The following is a 25,112-nucleotide window of genomic DNA, read 5'->3' as shown; positions in this document are numbered from 1 at the left end:
AGAGCTAACACCTATCCTTCTCAAACTCTTCCAAAATATAGCAGAGGGAGGAACACTCCCAAACTCATTCTACTAGGCCACCATCACCCTGATACCAAAACCAGACAAAGATGTCACAAAAAAAGAAAACAGGCTGATAACACTGATGAACATAGATGCAAAAATCCTCAACAAAATATTAGCAAACAGAATCCAACAGCACAATAAAGGGATCATACAACATGAGCAAGTGGGGTTTATCCCTGGAATGCAAGGATTCTTCAATATATGCAAATCAATCAATGTGATACACCATATTAACAGACTGAAGGATAAAAACCATATGATAATCTCAAAAGATGCAGAAGAAGCTTTCCACAAAATTCAGCACCCATTTATGATAAAAACTCTCCAGAAATTGAGCGTAGAGGGAACCTACTCAACATAATAAAGGCCATATATGACAAACCCACAGCCAACATCATTCGCAATGGTGAAAAACTGAAACCATTTCCTCTAAGATCAGGAACAAGACAAGGTTGCCGACTCTCACGACTATTATTCAACAAAGTTTTGGAAGTTTTAGCCACAGCAATCAGAGAAGAAAAAGAAATAAAAGGAATCCAAATCAGAAAAGAAGAAGTAAAGCTGTCACTGTTTGCAGATGACATGATACTATACATAGAGAATCCTAAAGATGCTACCAGAAAACTACTAGAGCTAATCAATGAATTTGGTAAAGTTGCAGGATACAAAATAAATGCATAGAAATCTCTTGCATTCCCATACACTAATGATGAAAAATCTGAACGAGAAATTAAGAAACACCCCCATTTACCACTGCAACAAAAAGAATAAAATACCTAGGAATAAACCTACCTAAGGAGAAAAAAGACCTGTACGCAGAAAACTATAAGACACTGATGAAAGAAATTAAAGATGATACAAACAGATGGAGAGGTATACCATGTTCTTGGATAGGGAGAATCAACACTGTGAAAAGGACTATACTACCCAAAGCAATCTACAGATTCAATGCAATCCTTATCAAACTACCAATGGCATTTTTCACAGGACTAGGACAAAAAGTTTCACAATTTGTATGGAAACACAAAAGACCCTGAATAGCCAAAGCCATCTTGAGGAAGAAAAACAGAGCTGGAGGAATCAGGCTCCCTGACTTCAGACTATACTACAAAGCTCCAATAATCAAGACAGTATGGTACTGGCACAAAAGCAGAAATATAGATCATTAGAACAGGATAGAAAGCCCAGCGATAAACCCATGCACATATGGTCACTTTATCTTTGATAAAGGAGGCAAGAATAAACAATGGAGAAAAGGCTGGGAAAACTGGACAGCTACATGTAAAAGAATGAAATTAGAACACTCCTTAACACCGTACACAAAAATAAACTCAAAATGTATTAAACACCTAAATGTAAGGCCAGACACTATAAAACTCTTAGAGGAAAACATAGGCAAAACACTCTGTGACAAAAATCACAGCAAGATACTTTTTGACCCACCTCCTAGAGTAATGGAAATAAAAACAAAAATAAACAAATGGGACCTAATAAAACTTAAAAGCGTTTGCACAGCAAAGGAAACCATAAACAAGATGAAAAGACAACACTCAGAATGGGAACAAAATATTTGCAAATGAAGCAACAGACAAAGGATTAATCTCCAAAATTTACAAGCAGCTCATGCAGCTCAATATCAAAAAAACAAACAGCCCAGTCCAAAATTGGGCAGAAGACCTAAAAAGACATTTCTCAAAGAAGATGTACAGACTGCCAACAAATACATGAAAGGATGCTCAGCATCACTAATCATTAGAGAAATGCAAATCAAAACTACAATGAGGTATCACCTCATACTGGTCAGAATGGCCATCATCAAAAAATCTACAAACAATAAATGCTGGAGCGGATGCGGAGAAAAGGGAACCTTTTTGCTCTGTTGGTGGGAATGTAAATTGATACAGCCACTATGGAGAACAGTATGGTGGTTCCTTAAAAAACTAAAAATAGAATTACCATACAGCCCAGCAATCCCACTGCTGGCCATATACCCTGAGAAAATCATAATTCAAAAAGAGTCATGTACCACAGTGTTCATTGCAGCTCTATTTACAATAGGATACAGAAGCAACCTAAGTGTCCATCGACAGAGGAATGGATAAAGAAGATGTGGCACATATATACAATAGAATATTACTCAGCTATTAAAAGAAATGAAATTGAGTTATTTGCAGTGAGGTGGATGGACTTAGAGTCTGTCATACAGAGTGAAGTAAGTCAGAAAGAGAAAAACAAATACCATATGCTAACACATATATATGGAATCTAAAAAAAAAAAAATGGTTCTGAAGAACCTAGGGGCAGGACAGAAATAAAGACACAGACATAAAGAATGGACCTGAGGACACAAGGAGGGGGAAGGGTAAGCTGGGACGAAATGAGACAGTGGCATGGACATACACTACCAAATGTAAAATAGATAGCTAGTGGGAAGCAGCTGCATAGCACAGGGAGATCAGCTCCATGCTTTGTGACCGCCTAGAGGGGTGGGATAGGGAGGGTGGGAAGGAGACACAAGAGGGAGGGGATATGAGCATATATGTATACATATAGCTGATTCACTTTGTTATACAGCAGAAACTAACACAACATTATAAAGCAATTATATTCCAATAAAGATGTTGAAAAAAATAATAATCATAAGCTATTTTGAGAAGAGCAACCAGTGACTTATCCCTATCCCTACCCCACTTCATGGAATACAGCATCCTTGCCTGTCTGCATGACAACTCAAACACACTATGTTCTTCGCCGCACTATCTTCCCCAACTTAGAGAACATCTATCAACCAAACAACCTAGAGCAGAAAGTCATAGGGTGGGATGCAAGGTGGCAGTTGGGGGTGTTGTGTCAGCCTTACAAAGGCAGGGATTGTGGTTTCTTGTATTCTGTGCTTTATCTGGTGGCTGGCACAGAATAGAAGCTCAATAGATATTTGCTGAGTGACTGTAAATGAGTGAAGGAAAGGACGGGGGACAGAGGTCAGCATTTGCAATGGCACATTGCATTCCAGGGGTATAAATGTCCCATAAGTAAAGTGGTAGCCAAGGGTGGAGGTGGGGAGATGCCAGGAGCAGAGTGTGCAGCACTGGTTCAGAGGGCCTCAAGACTGAGAAGTGAGGATGGCAGAAAATTCTACACATAAGGCATAGCTTCAAAGAGGAATATTTGCTTGATCCGAGAGCCTAGGTTACAAATGTTGCAAATTGACCTGCTTGCTATGGCTCCCAGAAAATAATGTGATGAACAACCAGATGGCCGTTTAGGGGAGCCAGGGGCAATCCACCTACTTGTCTGTTGGCAAATACCAAGTCTGGAAATCTTTCTCCATATTCAAATACTACTGGAGACAATTAAAATCCCCAGAGCTTACCAAGATGTTTTATAGAAGGAAGAAAAAGGAACACCTTCCTGAAGACCTAGAAGAAATGAGCTTCTGGAATCAGGATAAAATTTTAGAAAACTGTTAGGCATCCTCAAAACATGCAGTAATCCTGGACTATAAGAAACAGGTTGGAAAGTCACCAAGGAGAGAATAGATTACATTGTTCGTGTTTAAATTAACCTGACCTTACTAGAAACAATTTGGCAAAATATATTTTGAGCTCTAGAAAATATTCTACCCTTAACTCCTTAAGTTCATTTTTATTCTAAAAAAAAATCAGAGATACTAAAAGTTTCATGCAAGTATGTATGAAATAATTACATCATTTATAACAGTTTAAAATAAATCTAGTCTAATATATTCTAATGCCAATGTAGATAAATAATTTTGGCATATTCATATGATTTTGTTATTCAGTCCTTGAAAACGTAATTTCAAAGGATAGCTAATAAAATTGGAAAGTTATCATGCTATATTTTAAGTAAAAAAATAACAGATCTGAGTTTTGTTTAAAAAAATTGATTTCCAAAAAAAAGTCTATAGAAAAATGTACTACTGTTAGTAATTATCTCTGTATAGAAGGACTTCAGATGAATTTCATTTTTTAAAATAATTTTTTAGTTTTCTTATTTTATATAATAAGCATTATTAGTTTATACTCATAAAAATTAAACACCTGCTTAAATGCCTGGTAATGGCTCATGAAAAACAGAATTAAGATTACTGTTTCAAACATTTGTATTTTCTCCCCTTTCTCTGAGAATCCCTTTGAAATGCTAAGAGTGCTGTATAAAAATGAGTAGATCCATGGTGACAGTAAAATTTAAAAAAAAGAGAAGGGTGGGATTATTCTGCTGGCTAGACCAGAATAAACTGCAACCCACATGGACAAAGGCTGCAGGCAGGCAGCTGCACTCCCTGGCAGAGCCCCAGGAGGGCCACGCAGAGGGGCAGGTGAGGAAACCCAGGCTGTGGTGGCCCCAGAATGGGCTGCACCAAACCCATTCCCAGCATTTTAGCTGGAACTTTCCAAACAAAGATGATCATTTGCTCGGTGGGGACTCATGTGTGGGTGTTGTGCCCAAGGAGAAAGAGCGACAAGGAGGCTCAAGGGGACATGCCTTTGAGGTTCACTTTGAATCCTGCAGAAAATAAGAAATAAGCAGCCAGTGCCACTGAGAAGTCAACTGTTGAGAAGCTTTTCACCCTCACCTCCAAACATGAGTGTTGCTTCATAACTGGCCAGTTATACTCTGCACTACAGATCTAGCATTGCGAAGCATAGAACTCTCTGCCCATTTAAAAAAAGAAGAAAAAGAAAAGAAAAGAACAGCTAAGACTCTTCCAAACATTCCTTGTACCGAATACAATGAAATCTGCATTAAAGCACATTTTGCCTCTAATGGGCAATTCCCTGTCTTAAGCAATTTCTTCCAAGTGACTCTGTGTGATAGAATTCAACACTTATTTTTAAAAACTCCAGTTAAAATCCCATATTTTGGCTTGCAATTGATCTCTAGGGTAGATGCTAAATGGGAGCTTTATTATAATTCTTTGGATTTTACATATTTTAAACCATAAGGTTTAAAGTGCATACTAGCAGGTAAAAGATTATAATAGATTAAAAAAATAAGACTTTATTTTCTGAAGAGAAGTTAAGGACTTCAGGGAATGAAATGATATTGATCAAAACACTGAAATCTACTAGTTCACTGCTTACTTATAACCAGAATGAAATGGAGGAAATAGGGAGCCCCCACTGTCTAGTGCTAATGAAAATGACTTTTCCGTATTACTTTTTTTGTTTTTTTTTTTTGTTTGTTTTGGGGTTTTTTTGTGGTATGCGGGCCTCACACTGTTGTGGCCTCTCCCGTTGCGGAGCACAGGCTCCGGACGCGCAGGCTCAGCGGCCATGGCTCACGGGCCCAGCCGCTCCGCGGCATGTGGGATCCTCCCGGACCGGGGCGCGAACCCGGTTCCCCTGCATCGGCAGGCGGACGCGCAACCACAGCGCCACCAGGGAAGCCCCATTCCGTATTACTTTTTTTGTTTGTTTGTTTTGGGGTTTTTTTGTGGTATGCGGGCGCAGGCGGACTCTCAACCACTGAGCCACCAGGGAAGCCCTGTATTACTTTTTAAGATTCCAAATTATGAGAACTAGAGGATAGAAGAGGGGCATGAACATATAAGAAGGATACAACCATTTTAAGTTTCATTTCTGGGATGAGAAAGACATACCAGACAATTTGAAGATTCCCTATCATAAAATGGTGTACTACACACAACACATCAGAAATATGTGAAAGACTGTATAAAATTAGAATGCAAGACCTTGATTACAAAAAAAAAATTATAGTGGGAAATTTAGTGTACCTCTTTCAGAATCTGACATCTAGTAAATATATAGATAAGGATATAGGGAATTTGAGTAACATAATCAAGAAACTCAATACATATGTACAGAACTTTTTTCTTAAAAATAGGAAATATACTTCTTTTCATGTCCATGGAATATACACCCAAATCAGTCATGTACTTGATCACAAAGAAAACTTATTAAAAAAAATTTTTTTGATGTGGACCATTTTTTTAAAGTCCTTATTGAATTTGTTACAATATTGCTTCTGTTTTATGTTTTGGTTTTTTGGCTGCCAGGCATGCAGGATCCTAGCTCCCTGACCAGGGATCGAACCCACACCCCCTGCATTGGAAGGAAAAGTCTTAACCACTGGACTGCCAGGGAAGTCCCGAAAATCTTACATTTTAAAAGTAGAATTATTACTGATAACATTCTCATAATTTGATAAATTAGAAATAAATTTTTTGAAAGGTGATCAAAACTGTGATCATTTGGTAAACTAAGAAACTGTCAAAAAATTACCTATCAAAGGAAATCAAAACTGAATCATCTCGGGCTTCCCTGGTGGCGCAGTGGTTGAGAGTCCGCCTGCCAATGCAGGGGACACGGGTTCGTGCCCCAGTCCGGGAAGATCCCACATGGCTCGGAGTGGCTGGGCCCGTGAGCCATGGCCGCTGGGCCTGCGCGTCCGGAGCCTGTGCTCCGCAACGGGAGAGGCCACAGCAGTGAGAGGCCCGCGTACTGCAAAAAAAAAAAAAAAACTGAATCATCTCAAATGTAATAATTGAATCAGACAAGGATCATCAATGGACGCTAAAAACAGTGGCTTACAGAGAGATTGGAGACAGGAGATTCACACACAGTGCTCAAGTATTGCCCCATGGGTTAAAAACTAATTCCAAAGGTAAAACTATACTTTTACAATGGGGGTTAGCACTATAACCATATGAACAAACTCAGCATCACCAAGAGTCGGAAAACTTGACCTTACGTGCCTGTTGATATGAAATACGCACAATTTATTTTTTTGAAATACACATTATTAAGCATAGAGCATTACCAATGAATATTCTTTTCTTTTTGGCTTAAACAACAGACATTTATTTTGTCACAGTTCTAGAGGCTAGAAGTCTATAATCAAGGTGCCAGAATGGCTAAGTTCTAGTGAGGGCATTCGTCCTGGTTTGCAGACAGCCACCTTCTCCCTGTGTCCTCGTTGCGTTCCATGGAGCGTGTGTGCAGAGAGACAGTGATTGATCTCGATCTCTCCTCTTACAAGTCCACCAGTCCTGTCAGCTAGGACCCTACCCTCATGATATCATTTAACCTTCACTACCTACTAAAAGCCCTGTCTCCAAGTATACTCACACTGGGGCTTAGGGCTTCAATATATGAATTTTGAGAGGACACAGTTCACTACACAGCATGGTAAGTCTCAGTTTGGACTAGCCACATCCACATGGTCAAAAGACATGGGGCTACCAGGTACCGTGTGGAATAATACAGTCCAACAGTTGTACTTGAAGCATACCCCTAATGAGTGAGAAAGACTTGTGCATTTGCCAATGAATATACTTGTCTAAAAGGTTCAACCTGAATTTCAAGCCTTGACCTAATTTCTAGTTTACAGGAAATATTGCAGAGAGAAGAACATATTAATGGATGCTAGGAGGAAACAAACAAATCCAGAATGTGGAACAGTGTGCAAAACAACTGACCTGGTTTCTTCTAAAAATCAATGTCATGGGGAAGAAAACGAGAGAAACTGGTTTAAAGAGACTAAAAAGCATAGCACAGGGAGATCACCTCTGTGCTTTGTGACCATGAGAGGGGTGGGATAGGGAGGGTGGGAGGGAGGGAGACGCAAGAGGGAAGAGATATGGGAACATATGTATATATATAACTGATTCACTTTGTTGTAAAGGAGAAACTAACACACTATTGTAAAACAGTTATACTCCAATAAAGATGTTAAAAAAAAAAAGATCAAATATAATACATAATCTTGATTTGATCATAAATTAAAAAACATCGTTACAAACTTTTTTTTGCAATAACTGGGGAAATTTGTGTATGTACTGATAAAATTATTAATTGTTTTTAATATTTTTAGACACAGTAATGGTATTTTGGTTATCTAACAGAATGTCCTTGTTTTTCAAAGTTGTATCCTTCAGTATTTAGATAAGAAGTGTATGTCTGTTTTTACATTGAAACGATTCAGTGAAAAATAAACGAATAAATAAAAACACATTTAATATATGTGATATACATATGTATACATGTGATATATATGTATATATAAAGGCAAGAAAGCAAAACGGGCATATTATTAACAGTAGATAAAACTAGGTAAATGGTATATGGATATCCTTTTTAGTTGAACTGTATGAAATTGACAATCCTTGACCATTTTTGAGTTTAAAGAAATGACAATTTTACATTTGAATACGCCAATTACCATAGGAGACAGTGGAAGGGTGATTAAAAACCCACCATTAAAAGAACTCCAGGAACCAGATGGTTTTACAGCTGACTCCTAACTAGCCTTTAAAAATCTGATCATTTCTATGTTATGCTATTTCAGGCCATGAAAAAATAGAAAAGTCTTTAGCTCATGCTATGAATGTAGCACATCCTTAACACTATTTAAACCCAATAAAGACAGCCCCCTCTACCCCAAAAAGAAAAAGTATAGACGAACCTCAGTTATTGTTATAGATAGCAGAATTGTAGGAAAAGATAGCTATCCTGAGATTGTAAGAATAAATACCAGGATATCTATCAATATATTTCATCACATCAATAAAGTAGAGGAAAAAACTATGTGATTATCTCAATATATGCTGAAAATACTATTAAAATTTATCTGACATTTCTAATAAAAGCTGTGAGTAAAATAAGGTTACTAATGAGTGCTTAGTTCTGCTTAAAGGACTTTAACATGTATTTTCTTATTTAATGTTCACACATTTAATCTTTAGAGACAGATCCTCTTATCCTCATTTTGAGCTCTAGGGTAAATGTCTAGAAGAGGGAATGTTGAGTCCTATAATAATTGTATGTTTAACTTTATAAGAAACTGCTAAAGTGATTTACAGATTGGCCATACCGTTTTGCATTCCCACCAGCAATGCATTCTCTTTAAGTGTGAGTATGTAGCTTGTATTTTCATTCTCTTAACAGTGTCTTTTGCAAAGCGAAAAATATTCATTTTGATGAAGTCCAATTTATCATTTTTTTCTTTTGTAAATGATGCTTTTGGTATAATATTTAAGACTCCTTTGCCTAATTTACGGTCATGAAGATTTTTCTCTTATGTTTCCTTTTAGAAGTTTTATAGTTTTATATTTTACATTTTGATCTATGATCCACACATGTCCTGCATGTGTGCCATCCAGGGTAGAGTCTGGGACCTGAGTGATGCTGTGTCTTGTAGCTCATGTCTCACACTTTGGTGTGCTGTTTAGGGTCAGATACATGATCACATAGCTTGGAGGCGAGCCCAAAAGTTTATACACAATTTTATCGGGTCACTTTCTTGTGCTCCCTCTACTCCACAATGTCTTCCATGTTTTCTGGCTTCCCAAAGCCCAGGGCTTTCGTTTCCCTATGCTGCTACATGTTTCCCATGATTTTTCCATAATATTGGGCCTGTTTCCAAGCTCAAGCAGTGATAAGATGAAGAGAGAAAAAAATGCAGTGGGACTTCTTCCCAAGGCCTCTGGACCTCAGTTCCTCTGGTTGGGAATTTGGGGTCCACCCAACTGTTGGCGGCCATCATTACCACTGCTGCCCCAGGTTTGCCTGGTATTGGGATGAGAAGGAAGTAAATTATAAAAACAAACAAAAGGGCTTCAGAGGCCCGCGTACCGCAAAAAAACAACAACAACAAAAAAAACAACAACAACAAACAAAAGAGGGGATTTTCCCCACTCTTTGGACCCACAGCAGTTCTCTGTCCTGTTCCTTATGTCCAAAACAGATCATTTCTTCTGCAGTTCTGTCTGCCTTCCTTGTTGTGCAGTTCTGGCCTTTAAACTGCCTTTGAGTTCAGGTCAAGAGATTCCAGAGAGGAAAAAAAAATGGGAAATTGATCACTGGTTTTTTTTTTTTTGCGGTACGCGGGCCTCTCACTGTTGTGGCCTCTCCCGTTGCGGAGCACAGGCTCCGGACGCGCAGGCTCAGCGGCCATGGCTCACGGGCCCAGCCGCTCCGCGGCATGTGGGATCTTCCCGGATCGGGGCACGAACCCGCGTCCCCTGCATCGGCAGGCGGACTCTCAACCACTGCGCCACCAGGGAAGCCCCTCATCACTGTTTTAATAGTACTCTGAATTCTGGTTTCCTTCCCCAATCTGTCTGCTACCACTTGCTTTTAAGAGTCCTTAGATGACTGCTACATTCATTCTGGCCAGGGATTTTAGTTGCATTCGTTGGAAGAGACAGAGGGGAGTTAAGTGTGCTTACACCATCTTGACCAGAACTGGAACCCCTCCATAGTCTTTTGGATCACAAGTTCCATCTATTGCATTTAAAACATATTTTTTTTCAGACTTCACCTATTACCCAAAGTAAAGATACATCTATTACTTAAAGTAAGGCACCTATATTTGATCATACTTTATGGTAGCAAGCTAATAAATTCTCTTCGATAGAGCAGAATGTTCACTGTTTGGTAAACTTAATAAATGGGTGAAGCTTATTAACATCGATGTTCTCAAGAGCACGTTGGAGAAGATAAATAAGAACATGCCTAGTGGAGGATAGCTGGCAGTTATGAACATAAAGACTATTATCTCTGAAACTGGGAAGATGCAGTACATAGAGAGAAAGCATATTAAAGAACCCAGATGGCACTGGAGGCAAATTTAGGAGCTGCTAATCCCTGCTTGTTAAAAACCTAGGATATATTTAGGTTAACAATAGGTTACTAGAGTTATACAATATCTTTAATAAAATATGTCAAACTAGATTGATTTAAGCAATAAATATTTGGAGTTGTGAAACATTTTTTAGAACAGCCTATGGAAAATAGAACATAATTTTAAATGGGGGTTAGAGGTAGGGGATATTAAGTATAAGTTTACATTCAAATGAGTAAACTGCTTTTCCATGTTTCATGACAAAGGGTATTTCTCGGACCTGCCAATTAATAAAAATTGAGACAAAATATACAAATTGGTACAGTCAATGCAAAATAATGAATTGATACACATTGATGAAGCAGTGCAAATTAAATATCTGAAGAGATCCTCAGCAAAGATTATCATGTTCAGAAGGAAATAAAGCATGCTCTAGAAAGAATCTTTCTGAGCTGTTGGATGAACGTAACGCTTTTTGCGAACATTTTTCCTTAAGAGGTTTACCATTTTGAATGCAGAAATAGGAGCTGCCTGTAAAACTGATGAATCTAATCATTACTAAAAAATGAACTAAGCTCCCCAGAGGCTATTTCTTTCTATTCCCCATGTAAACCATGCTTTCGTAAATAAGATTAATTAATAACACTTTATGTGTATGTATGTGTGTGTGTATATATATGCCACAGGCAGAAAAAGAGTGTTTGGATAAGAAAAGGCTCATAGGTGGTCTTTTGGGTAGTGTTACAGCAACATTTATTGAGCACTTACTGTGTGCCCTAAATTTATACATGCAATACTTAATCCACATAAAAATCTAAAGAGGTAGGTATTATTATTGTTCCAAGTTTACAAATAATAAAACTGAAGCATAGAGAGGTTGAATTTCTTGCTCAAGATCCCACAGCTAGTTAAGAGAGGGAAGTATGGTTGGGCCCCATACCGTCTGCCTCCAGAATGTGTGCACTGATCAGTAGATCAGTAGTTAATACACCAGTGAAGTAAATTGTTAAACATGCATGAGACTTTGGATGCTAGAAAGAAAACCAGGCAGAACACAGCTGGATATGAAGGGAACTTGATTATACATATTCTTCCATTATATAAAATTGACATTGCCTCACCTCAGCAATATAGGAAGTCTGTATGTAAGCAGGTGTATTTAACTCTACTATTGTTTTTTTGTTTGTTTGTTTGTTTGTTTTTTGCGGTACGCGGGCCTCTCACTGTTGTGGCCTCTCCCGTTGCGGAGCACAGGCTCCGGACGCGCAGGCTCAGCGGCCATGGCTCACGGGCCCAGCCGCGCCGCGGCATGTGGGATCCTCCCGGACCGTGGCACGAACCCGCGTCCCCTGCATCGGCAGGCGGACTCCCAACCACCGCGCCACCAGGGAAGCCCAACCCAAAATAAATTTTAAGTACTTAACTAAAATAATGGTAGTGGAGACATTGCACTAGCTAAAAGTTATTCACTCTGCAATGGACACAGGGCAGTATGTGTGATTTTTTGTTTGATCTGAGGAAGGGGCTGACAGCAGGCTGACTTGGGATCCCGAATGGGGTTAGGAAATGAGCCTGAGGGTAACAAATTTCTCTAATTCCAAATTCCTATAATTGAGGAAGACAAACGTCCCTGCTTGGCTACCTGAGATCAGGGCTGGCCTTGTTTACCTTTAACTTTTCTAGGTCAAGGAAAAAAATCTGCAGCAAGAAACTTCCGTGCTGCACCAGCAGGTCAACCCCATCACTCATGAGGGATGAAGATTTCCCGTGTTTGTTTTCAACTAGCCTGTCTTGCTTATAAAAGTACATCTCTTTTTCCCCAGAGAATCTGTTAATCAAGGTAGTTTGCAGGCTTCAGGAATTAGCTCATCTATTTGGGGCAGCACAGGAATGAACCAGTTGGGTCGCAGGCCCTGGGCTCAGGCTGCCTGGCCTTGTAGTCTGACTCTGTAGCCGGACAGTGGGGTGACCCTGGGCCACCTTGCCAGGCCTCACCCACCCTAGGAGGTAGCTACTGCTATCATCCCCATTTTATAGACTAGAGGCTGAGTCACAGGGAGGTCTTATTGCCTGGCACTTTATTTTCTAAATATCTAGCACAGAGTAAATAGTCAATAAAAGCCAGCTATTACTCTTTGAGATGTTCGAAGCAAAAATCTGGAAACTGTAGAAGTCATCTTGCTGGGGGCACTTTCTCATATCGTCTGGAATACAAGTTCTGAATTGCTCTGGTGTGCAAGGCTTTCTGTACTGTGGTTGAGGTATGTTGAAGAGATGGGTCCAGCATTCCTAGCTGGGAGAAGCCGGGAAAGGTTTGCACTGTGGTATGGGCTCCATTCTCAAGAGTTCTGTTAACTCCATGTGACACCCTACCCTAAACTAAGGATGGGGTTACCATCCCAGATTACTTACCACTGCCGGAGAGCTCTGCCCCACTGGTTTCTGAGGTGTATTTGTAGGCATGTGTAATTATGTGGTGGACAATACTGTTTACTGGCCTCTGTAGGGCAAAGCCTGGCACCTTTGATCTCTTGTTTCTTGGCTAACAGCAGAGCTAGTCCTTGGAGACTGGGAGCTGGGTTTTCCTCACCACCAGTATTAATGTAATTCACAGAAGGGAGGAGATCTGGATTCTAATCGAGAAACCATTCTGCTTTCTTTTACATGAAAACCTCCAAAATAATACTGGGGAGTCTTTTCTTTTTCTCTAGAATTTTAAGAAACAAAGGTTCGCGATTTATTTCAAATGCTGCATTAAAAATATTTGTTATTATTAAAAAAACAACAGCTTTAGGACAAGAAATTTGAATGCGCTTAGGATAAAACTTAACCAGTGGAGAATTTGTTTCATATGTTAAGATCATGCTGAGTCTCTTTAAGCATGAAGTCATTGCTGTTTTAAAGTTTTTCTATCAAAGTGCAATTCATATTAATATTATCAATTTTTACCTTACATAAAACATTTTATCTGCATCTTACTGTGGTAGTTTGCAGCTGAATGGCAAATTTTATAGGGACTAAAAAAATAAATAAATAAACTCAAGTACATACCTAATAATTTAAGAGAAAAAAAATGTAGAAATTTAAAAAAACCAAAAAGGGAGGGCAATGTAAAGTGTGTAAATAAATCATAACCAAGTGAGGATGTCTGAGTTCATTCAATATTACATTTGTACACCTGCCCCTTGGGTTTCCCTTTATGTGTCATTTTGTTAAAGCCCCAATTTACTAACATTCTGGCGTTTTTATGGAAAGAAGCTGACATGAAAGTTGGTTAATGAGACGTTACTCTGTAAACAAGCAAAGTCTTGCTAAATATAGTGTAAATGATGGACAACTATCATTTAAAAGTGATAATGAAATGAAGGATTTCTTTGATAGCATTATAAACCACAGTGGAAGTGGAGCATATGCTGGTATCCCTATAACATGATCAAACCAAATTTATGTTGTACTTGTGTGTGTGTTGGAACACACACTAACTTATGATCCTATTCTTTTATGCTTAGTCTACTGTGCTCTATTTCCTTCTCGTTGATCAATGCACAATGAATTATCCTCTTCAAGTTAGCCCCCGCTCCCCTCCAGCATAGGTGCTAAAGTTTTCATAGTTGAGGCTCAGGTGTGGGGCCCTGGGCAACCCCCGCCCCATCTCTATGTGGGGTTATAAGTCTAAATCAGTGGTTCTCAAAATGTGGTCCTAGAGCTAGCAGCATCAGCATTGCCTGGAGTGTGGTTAAAATGCAAATACTTAGGCCCTGAACCAGACCTACTTGATCAGAAACTCTGGGGCGGGGGCCCAGCAATGTGGGGGCTTAATGAGCCCTCCAGTTGGTTCTGATGTTCATTAAAGTTTGAGAGCCTTTGGTCTTAACTTGGTCTTGCTGCCCTGTATCCTGTCTACCTGGGTTGACTTCCTAGATACACACATACCTATAAAGCTCAGTTATCCCCTCTGATTTCCTCATGACTGGGTCTCTGTCTCTCTGACTGGGTTTATGCCCTGATTTCAGATTAACACTCTAGCTCCCAGCTGGGATTTCCACCTGGCCTGCTGGACCAGAGCCCTGTCAGCTCCTTTCCTTAAATATATCACGGTCTTGCTTTTACTCTTCTCCCCTCCTGGCTGGTGGACAAGTCTGGCATTGAATCAGTTGGGTCGTTTGGAGCCAATTCGCACTGGGGCATCTCCATGACCTGGCAACTCCATGCTGTGCCTCCCAGCAGGCCATTAATAGCACTGGCCTAAGATGACCTCCAGGCCCCTCACCTGTGGATGTTATAGTTGACATTACTATCCTTCTTTATTAGTCCCTGTCCTATGACCTGATAAACATTCTAACCTGCCTAAGGCCCCATTTTATACTACCCTGTCCCTACTGATCTGGATATCAAGAGACTGCATGAGCTATGACATCTATCTGAAGTCAGTGGATACCTTTGGAAAACACTACAGTAGAGTTAGGTAAACATTTTAGGGTAAAACATGTATTGATTTGGGGACAAATCCTTCAGGGTAAAGAAAGACAATAGGAGAAAATAAGTTATATCTGAATTACTTTTAAAAAATGTTGCCGGCACCACTTTATGTTCTGAATATTCTAATTTACCTGATAGAGCATTCAATACATTTATCTTGTGAGGATTGGTATCCTCTAACTTCTGCTTTCCAAGTCCTAATTTTTCCATGCAGGGATCCACCTACTGAATTTATTTTCCCGAAACCTGAACACACCATTATCTTACTATCAGTTTACAGGAGACTCAACACTTAGCGTTTAATAAAATATTCGTGCTCATCCAGAGGAGCCTATGAGCAGCTACCACCGTGAAAGAAATTGAAGGTCACATTTATATGCCTAGAAAATAGTTCAACAAGTATTTCAAAACATTCTCCATTTCAACCTTTGGTCAAAGCCCTTTTATGTGTTAGCAATATTCACAATACTTGAAGAGGTCATTTTTCCTTCAGTTCCGTTTAATGCATAACCACTTGGCCCAGCGTAGACATAAGCTTTCCTACCCTAAGCTCATGAGTCCTGCCTCTGCGTCTATTTGTCAGATGGATAGAAATTTGTCAGTAAAGGCTTAACAAAAGGAATTTACATGTGTGGTTATATTCATTCAATTTTTCATGGAGCAATTGTTTATTCCATTGTACTATGTGCCAAGCACTACATTGGTGCTGGAATAACAGAGTCCTTGCCTGAAAGAAATCTTCTTGGAAATGCCCTCCCAGTCGGATGGATCTTTTCTTGTCAGAGGTGGTGGGTATGGATTTGCCTCACAGAGAATGGGTGGGGACCAGGGAGGGGCTGCATGATCATCAAGACGTATGGCTTTGGAAAGTAAAATGTGATTTATGCAAAGCACTGTTACATTCTGGGATATGAAAATGAGGACCCAGATCAAAGAAACAAAGACAACAACATTCTACTTTTTCACAACTGGCACAAGCTATTCATTTTTCATCAAATCTTCTACTACCTGCATACTTTGGGTTAATAGCAATCATCTTCCAAGCCCTGCTTATTGGATGGCCCCTAACTGAAGCCTTGACCCGATTTTCCTTTAAGAAATTGTCTAATCTGTGTCTATAGCATCCCTCTGGCCAAACATATGGCTGAATAATCAAATACATTTAAGCATTTCCTGTGTCTCTAATTCTATCCTAAGTGCTGTGACAAATTAAAAGCAAAGCAAATTCATTTTCTCCTTGGTATTATAGCTTTTTCTGTATACATTCTACTGTATCGTAAGTATCTTGAGGACAAGACTCATATCTTACTCATTTTTGTAAACTCCATAGATTATCACATTATACTCAGTAAATATGATTGAATGGAAAAATTCATAAAGAAATTCATTTCTAGGGACTGTAGACTATAAACATCATCCTGAGATCTCTAGAACTCTTGGAAAAGTCAGTTCTGTTGGTGATATAGGTCATACTGTTTCACCTGTGAATGAAGGTCAACTTGACCCCAGGGAAAGTTAGTGTACAGACATGCCGTTGTACTCTTGACCAATCAGCAACATCAGAAACGGAACAGTGCAGCCATGCCTCATAATGATTTCCTTTGTTAAGCAGTGTCACTCACCTGATCTGAAGCCAAGTCAGCATGGGGGTTGTTCCTCCTCCGAATACCCAGACTGTGAAGAACACGAGGAGCAGAGTGGTGGTAAACATCATTTGCTTGGGCTGAGATCCAGTGTTCCGAATAGCTAAGGCAAAAGCTATCGCTCCTCGCAAACCTTACAGAGAAAAACCAAAGAAGGAAAAGAAACATCGGCATGAGTGTCATTCTCATTTCATTGAATTTATCTTTACAATTTACTGACAAACACAATTATATTTTAAAATTAAACTTTTAATTTTGAGATAACTGTAGACTCACATGCAGTTGTAAGAAATAATAGGGACTTACTGTGTGCCCTTTCCCCACTTTCTCCCCAGCGGTGACGTCTCGTCTTGCAAAACTATCTGGTACAATATCACACCCAGGATTTTGACACTGATATAGTCAAGATTCAGTACATTCCCAACACCATAAAGATCCCTCATGTTGTCCTTTATAACCACACCTACTTGTCTCCCACAAACTCCTTAACATCTGGCAGCCAGTAATCAATCATCCATTTCTATAATTTTGCCGATTCAGGAATGTGACATAAATGGAATCGTGAAGTATGTAGACTTTTGTAATTGGGTTTTTTTCACCCAGCGTAATTTTTGGATACTCATCCAGGTTGCCAAATGTATTGATAGTTTGTTCCTCATCTGTTAAAGGACACCTGGGTAGTTTCCAGTTTTTGGCTATTACAAATAAGGCCGCTGTGTGAGTGAACGTTAAGTTTTCAGCTCTCTGAGATAAATGCCCAGGAGTGCAATCACAGAGTTATATGGTATTTGCATGTTTTTTTTAATTAATTGATTTTAATTAAAAATTTTATTGAAGTAACATTATTTAAATTTATATGTACATTGTATATATTATAACATTATGTTTCACGTGTACATTATTTCTTTTTTAAATTTAATTTTATTTATATTTTTATATAGCATGTTTTTAAAAGAAATTACTACCAAACTTTTCCAGAATGGCTCTAGCATTTTACATCCCCAGCAGCAACAGATAAGTCATCTGGTTTCTCCGTCTTTACCAGCCTTTAGTGTTGTCATTATTTTAAATTTTAGCCACTTTGATAGCTTATTGGGGTTATAATTTCCATTTTCCTAATGGTATTGTACATTTTTTAATGTGCTCATTTGTGATGTATCTACCTGCTTGGGTGAAATGGCTCTTTGTGTCTTTATCTCATTTTCTAATTGAATTGTTAGATGTTTGTTAAATTTTGAGAGTTCTTTATATATTCTAGATAATAGTCCTTTGTTGGATATATAGTTTGCAAATATTTCCTCCCACTTTGTAGCTTTTTATTGATAAAGTCTAATCTGTTGATTTTTCCTTTTATAAATCATCTATTTGGAGCCAAGTCTAAGAACTCTTTACTTAGCTCTAGGTCCCGAAGATTTTCCTTTATATTTTAAAAATTTTTCTATAAGTTATTTAGCTTTACATCTTACCTTTAAGTCCATGCTCATCTTGAGTTAATTTTGGTATAAGGGGTGAGTTTTAGGCTGAGGATCTTTTTTTTTTTTTTTTGGCCTATGGATGTTTAATTGCTCTATTGAATTGCTTTTGTACCTTTGTCAAAAACCAATTGGGTGTATTTGCATGGCTCTATTCCTGGGTTCTCAATTCTGTTCCATTGATCTATGTGTCTATTCCTGTTCTGATGGTACACTGTCATGATTATTGTAGGTATATGGTAGGACTTAGTATCGGGTAGACCTCCTGCACTGTTGGTGGGAATGTAAATTGATACAACCACTATGGAAAACATTATGGAGGTTCCTTAAAAAACTAAAAATAGAACTACCATATGACCCAGGAATCCCATTACTGGGCATATATACCCTGAGAAAACCATAATTCAAAAAAACAGATGTACCACAATGTTCATTGCAGCACTATTTACAATAGCCAGGACATGGAAGCAATCTAAATGTCCATTGACATATGAATGGCTAAAGAAGATGTGGCACATATATACAATACTCAGCCATAAAAAGAAATGAAACTGGGTTATCTGTAGTGAGGTGGATGGATCTAGAGTCTGTCATACAGAGTGAAGTAAGTCAGAAAGAGAAAAAAAAATACCTTATGCTAATGCATACATATGGAATTTAAAAAGAGAAATGGTACTGATGAACCTAGTGGCAGGGCAGGAATAAAGACGTAGACAGAGAGGATGGACTTGAGGACACGGGGCAGGTGGGGAAGGGGGAAGCTGGGGCAAAGTGAGAGTAGCATCGACATATATACACTACCAAATGTAAAATAGTTAGCTAGTGGGAAGCAGCCGCATAGCACTGGGAGATTGGCTTGGTGCTTTCCGATGACCTAGAGGGGTGGGATAGGGAGGATGGGAGGGAGGCTCAAGAGGGAGGGGATATGGGGACATGTGTATGCATATGGCTGATTCACTTTGTTGTACAACAGAAAATAACACGGTACTGTAAAGCAATTATACTCCAATAAAGATCTATTAAAAAAAAATCGGGTAGAGTGATTCTTATTTTTCATTTTCAAAAGTGTTTTTAATATTCTAGATCTTTTGCCTTTCCATAAAATTTTAAAAGAACATTGTCTGTATTTACAAAACAAATCTTTCTGGGCACAAATACTTTTAGAAAATCAAGTGTGTTACACAACAAGGAAAACCAAGCTTGTGGACCATTGAAAATTAATAAACGATTAAATGACATTTAAGAATTATTCCAGCCTGAGAACATACTTTTACAAAGTCTATAAGCTAAACTGACGTATTAAAACCTGCTTTTTCGTCTATTTTTCTTCTTTAATAATAATATGTTAATTGAATTTTTATGAATTATATATTATATATATTAAATATAGCTTAAATATATTTGCAAGAAGATGTTAAAGAAGATTAAATGCTAAAATTTCAAATCAAAGTGTGATGACATTATAAAAACAGATGCAGACTTTGAAGAAAAGTAAATAAAAGCACAAGTAGTAAAATAAAAAAGTTAAAATGGAAAATCTCTCTTGGGTAACACAAGACTTGTAAGACATTTACAGGCTCTGTTATACCACGTAACAGGGCAAATAAACATTTATAATAATAGCAAGTATAAGTCAAAGGTAGTGATTTTTGTTACTTTTATAGGAAGGTTTAAGTCACAAACATAAAATTTCAGTGGTCCATTTTTTATAATATTTATTGTATTAATATCATCTAGGTTTCTAATTTTCTAAATCTTTATTCATACATTAAATGACTTTTAGAAATTGGATAGAGGATGGGATGAGAAAAACTATAACTACCTTGGTCTTTATCCTTGGCTTCGCAACTTAGAATATAATGCTTCTTTCTCATTTTTACGCTGAGAATATACAAGAGACAAGTGGCATAACACAAGATCCAGAGGATTAGAAGAGACTTAATATATTTTGCCTGAAACAAGGAAGCCTCAGAAAGAGAGAGGAACATGTACTCTGATTATAAAATTACCTTCAAGGAGCAAAATGTAATGAAGGAAGAAAATTATTCTAAATCTCCATGTAGACAAGGAAATGGCCTGAAGATAAGAAAGATAACATTTGAAGTAGATATTAATAAAGAAAAGTTCTTATACATCAGAAATTCTGAATACTTAGATGGCTGTACTCAAGAAGAGTACACCAGAGACGTTCATGGACTTAGACCCAGCTGGGGACAGAGAGCGGGGATATTAATAACCCTTATTACTGGAGAATATTTCAATAATGTTCTCTCCAGGAAATAAAAATGGTGTCATTAGGGAATAAGAACTGAAAGAAACAGTTTTCCAACAGCCTTCCATATCTGAGGAGAATATTTATAGGTTAAGGTAAAGCTCCTAGCAGTGTTTAATCAGGACAAGATTGGAGATAGAAAGTGATCTTTTCTTTTTCTCTTTTCCTCAAGCTCACATTTCCAGAAGTGTCCATAAAGAAGCATTACTCCAGTTAAGTGGTGTGTATTAGAAATATTAAGTGATAAGACTCTAAGTATTTGTTTTCATTATATTGAATACTTCAGACCAGAAGCACTTTTCCTAGGTCACTTTCTTACCCCGTGTGTGTGTGTGTGTGTGTGTGTGTGTGTGTGTATGTTTTTGGCTTTGTTTTTTCATTTTTTGTTTTGTTTTTACTTTGAATTTTGTGAGAAAGAGAAAAATAGAGACTGGAATAAAAGTTAAAACTTTCTATGTCATGTTTATTGTAAAGTTCATGTTAGTTATCAAGGGCAAGGAAGGACATAATCATTTATCTTCCTGAATATGTTTAATAATGTATTGTTATTATGTTAAACTAGCATAACTAGGCTCTTAAATCTAAATTATCTATACATGAGCAGTTCTTAGTTTAAAAATATACTCAAAAGATATATGTTATTCTGACTTCTAAAAAAATCTATATCCTATAAATAAAACTCTATATTTACAGGAGATGCAATGTAGAGATCTCTTTAAAAAAAAAGAAGAAAGAAAAATGCAGCCACTGCCTTGTACTTGTGGAATATTAAGAAACATTGATATGTAGAACCAACTTCAAGATGGCTCTGTAAGAGGAGCCATCTTCCCCATATAATGGTCACCTAAAAAACCACAGAAACAGTGTGTTTTTGGAGAAGAGAGTATCTGTGTGTAGCCTTGGCCACTTGTCGCAAATATGGCTCATGCCACGTGTGAGATGGCCTAATAGCCTGGGAAGCATGGAACTGAGAAAGGTGAGGTCACTAAGTAGATAAAGGGAAGCTCATTTAGAACTCTAGATGAGAACAACTGCCTACATACCATTCATCCTTTATGATGCCAAAGTTATGGATCACACATTTGGCACCTAGACAACTGTCCAACCAATGGCCATTCATTGCTTCATTCAGCACATATGTGTCTTAGTCTGACATAACAAAATACCATTGTCTGGGTGGCTCCAACAACAGAAAATATTTCTCACAGCTGTGGAAGTTGGAATGTCTAAGATCAGGGTGTCAGCATGGCCGGTCTGGTGAGAGCTTTCTCTCTGGCTTGCAGAAGGCTACCTGCTTGCCATGCAAAAGCAAGCTCAGTGGTGTCTCTTCTTAATTCTATCATAGGGCACCTCACCCTCATAACCTCATCTAAACCTAATTGTCTCTCAAAGGTTCCATCTCCAAATAACATCATATTGGAAGTTAGGGCTTCAACTTATGGATCTGAAGGGGACACTATGTGAGGGGAGTCCATAGCAATATGTATTGATTATCTGTTATGTGGAGGCTCTGGGCACACTTACCCTATCTCCTTCACACCATGGATTTGGGAAACAGAGGACTTTAGGACTGAAATAAATTACTTAGGCTACCAGCAAAATACTAGAAATTAAAGATTAGTATTGACTTAGGAGTTTCTTTTAGCAAAACACTATTTTCCAGGAACACATGCCATTTTGCTTACAAACCAGGAAATTCAGAACTCATTGTCAAAACTTGGGTTTTCTTCTGTTTTGTGGGTACTTTGATTCTTTGGATTTACCTTTCTTTTTCTCTTTGTTTTGGCCAACTAAGGGACATAATTTTATACTTTGGGGGGTTATAGACTAAATCATCTCATTTTAGATGGGTTTGCTGTTCAGAGACTTGACATATTTCACATACTCAGGTGGAAAATTAGCATCACCTTGTGGAAGAAAAGAATTACCAGAAATTAAACGTGGTTTCGTTTTAAATTGGCCGCTAAGGGATTCTTATGTTAACTATGTTGATGTTCTATTCATAACAATAGAAGACGATTGAACCAAGGAAAGTTTTCAGGCAAGGACCCCTGCTGCAGAAAAAGTACAGCTTCCTGTTTATCTTTAAACAGCAAAAGTGAAACTTAATCTGTTATGCGTTCTGAACAGGGTGAAGGTCATATACAGCTACATTTAAATCACAAGAATACAAGTACCCCCTAAGGCATTTGCATTGAAGGTGCAAAGCAAGAGTCTAAACCTAAACATTTATTGAGCACTCACTCTGTGCTGTTACCCAAGGCACAGTGGGGGGATGCAATGGTGAGGAAGCTTGGGCTCCTCTAGTCTAGGGCTCATGGTTCTACAAAAATGAGTCTCTTAACAGGTAAATTATGATAAAGTATATTAGAGGTATAAAGAGTACGCTTTGCATGTATAGTCTGATGAAGAAAAAGGTAAGATTGCTAAATTTCACGAGGGCCCAAGTCATGGTCACTGTCAACAAATACGCAATGTTTCAGGCACTGTAATCAATGGTGGGGTGAAAGAGGTCTTTGCACATGTGGTTTTCTATACTTGAATCATTTTTCTCCCATTCAAATTTTCTCTAGTTGTTCCTTCTGTAACCCTCACCCGAATTTCACCTAATTCCAACTGATCTTCAGAGCTCAGCCGAGCCTCTGATTTCTCTATGAAGCCTCCACTGAGGTCTGGGCCTGGGTTAGGCTAACTGACATTCCCAGTACAAACTGCGCTTGGCCTATCAGGCGACTTATGACATTACACTGTAATTGGCTGGCTCTTTTTTTTATCCACACACGTAGAGCAATGCCAAGCGCATAAAAGGTCAATGAACAGATGAATGTTCTGATTCTTCGTGATTCTTGATTACAAATGGAAAAGTGATTGATACCTCTTAGTTCAATGGAATGGTTGAGTAATTGTTTCTTCAAGTTTGGCTTCTGCCCTTTCATTATTTATTGAGACCCTTAAAGCCTCGTACTGAGAGTCAAGAGACTTGGGATCTGTTCTCAGGCCTGCCCGACAGGATGCACGATCGTTAGCCTCATCTGAATCTGTGTTGTCTCATCACTAAATGGAGGTTTTAAGACTAGCTTGTGGTCTTTAGCCAGAAGTACACATCAGAATCAACTGTGAAACTTAAAAATGTATGAGTTATTCATGCTAGTGTCCTGACTCTAGAGATTTGGATTCAGCAGAGAATGAGTTACCTGAAAGCTCAGGCTCCTCTCTCTTCCCTCTGTACCACCTTGGTCCAAGGCCCACCACCTCACACTCTGACTGTGCCCCTGACCAACACCCTGGTCTCTTGGCCTAACAGCCTCCATCCTTTCTTCCTTCCAGACTGTCAATGTCCCTCTGAACAGTTTCCTCAGAATCTAGCTTTATGAGGTGGTGATCTGACCCAGAAACCATATGTGGCTTCCTACAGCCCACAGAAACACTTCAATCAGAATTTTGCCCCCCTTTCTGGGTCTACCTCCCCTTGTCCACTGAGAGCTTTGCATACCAACAAGGTGGTCTTCTTTCTCTCCGTAAACAATCGTTATCCTTGCCCCTATGCCATGATCCCACTGTTAAGCCTGTGTTTCACTTCTTTCTGCCTCTATTCCACCCCCATGAAGCTTTCCTGGAATATTCCAGTCCACATTGCTCTCTCTTTCTTGGAAATCCTATAAAACATATTGCTCATGACACTCGATAGTCTGAGATGAATCAGTAGTTTAATATGATCTATTCTTTACTCTCAATTATTAATCTTTTTAAAGGTTGGAATTACAACTTCTTTACACAACTTAATACCTCTCATAGTATCCAAAACATGAAGCTCAGTAAACACTTTTGAATTGAATGATTACAGTGGCTTCAGACTCTCGAGATATGAGGTGGTGACGTTCATGTGTTCCTTCATTCATTCGGGCTCTAGGGGATAGCAGAAAACAAGAGATAGTTTCTGCCTTAAAGGGGCTTCCAGATTAGTTTAAAAAAGAAAAAAAAAGTAATATGTAAGTTGTTGTGAAGAAAACAAAAGTAGGATAAGAAGACAGAGGAGATATTTATGTGAAGGGTTGGAGTGTTTAGGGTGGTTAGGAAAGCCACTTTGGTTAGGTGACATTTGAGCATAGATTCTAATGAGGGAGAGGCCATGTCCATGTGGGTGTCCGGAAGAAAACTACTCCAGGCTTCTGGAACAGTAGGTGCAAAGGCCCTGAGGCAAGGATATGCCTGATATGTTCACATAGCAGCAAAGGGGCTGGTGTGGCTAGAATGGAATCAATGGGGGGCGGGAGAGGGGGTGAGTGGAAGGAGATAACGCCAAAGAGGTAACCGAGCCAGATCATGCTGGGCTCTTGAACAGCAAGGCTTTTGAATTTTATTTTGAGATGGAAAACTTCAGGAAGGTTTTTGGCAGGGTAGTGCTAGGATCTATTCTATGATTAAAAGGATCACTCTGGGGGCTTCCCTGGTGACGCAGTGGTTGAGAGTCCGCCTGCAGATGCAGGGGACACGGGTTCGTGCCCCGGTCCGGGAAGATCCCACATGCCATGGAGCGGCTGGGCCCGTGAGCCATGGCCGCTGAGCCTGCGC

The 25,112-nt window shown here is 38.8% G+C and overlaps 1 protein-coding gene across 1 annotated transcript in view; it reads right to left on the bottom strand.

Annotated features, from left to right (window-relative positions):
• SLC9A9 (solute carrier family 9 member A9) overlaps positions 1–25,112 on the bottom strand; it is a 563,642-nt gene that overhangs the window by 175,610 nt on the left and 362,920 nt on the right. Inside the window, exon 12 of the mRNA XM_024131833.3 lies at positions 16,776–16,929. Within this exon, the coding sequence (XP_023987601.1) occupies positions 16,776–16,929 (154 nt within the window). The remainder of the gene's footprint in view (positions 1–16,775; positions 16,930–25,112) is intronic.

The sequence above is a fragment of the Physeter macrocephalus genome, chromosome 1, assembly GCF_002837175.3.
Source record: "Physeter macrocephalus isolate SW-GA chromosome 1, ASM283717v5, whole genome shotgun sequence".
NCBI lineage: Eukaryota > Metazoa > Chordata > Mammalia > Artiodactyla > Physeteridae > Physeter > Physeter macrocephalus.
The sequence above is the reverse complement of the archived record's forward strand: the minus strand, read 5'-3'. Positions and strand labels throughout refer to the sequence as shown.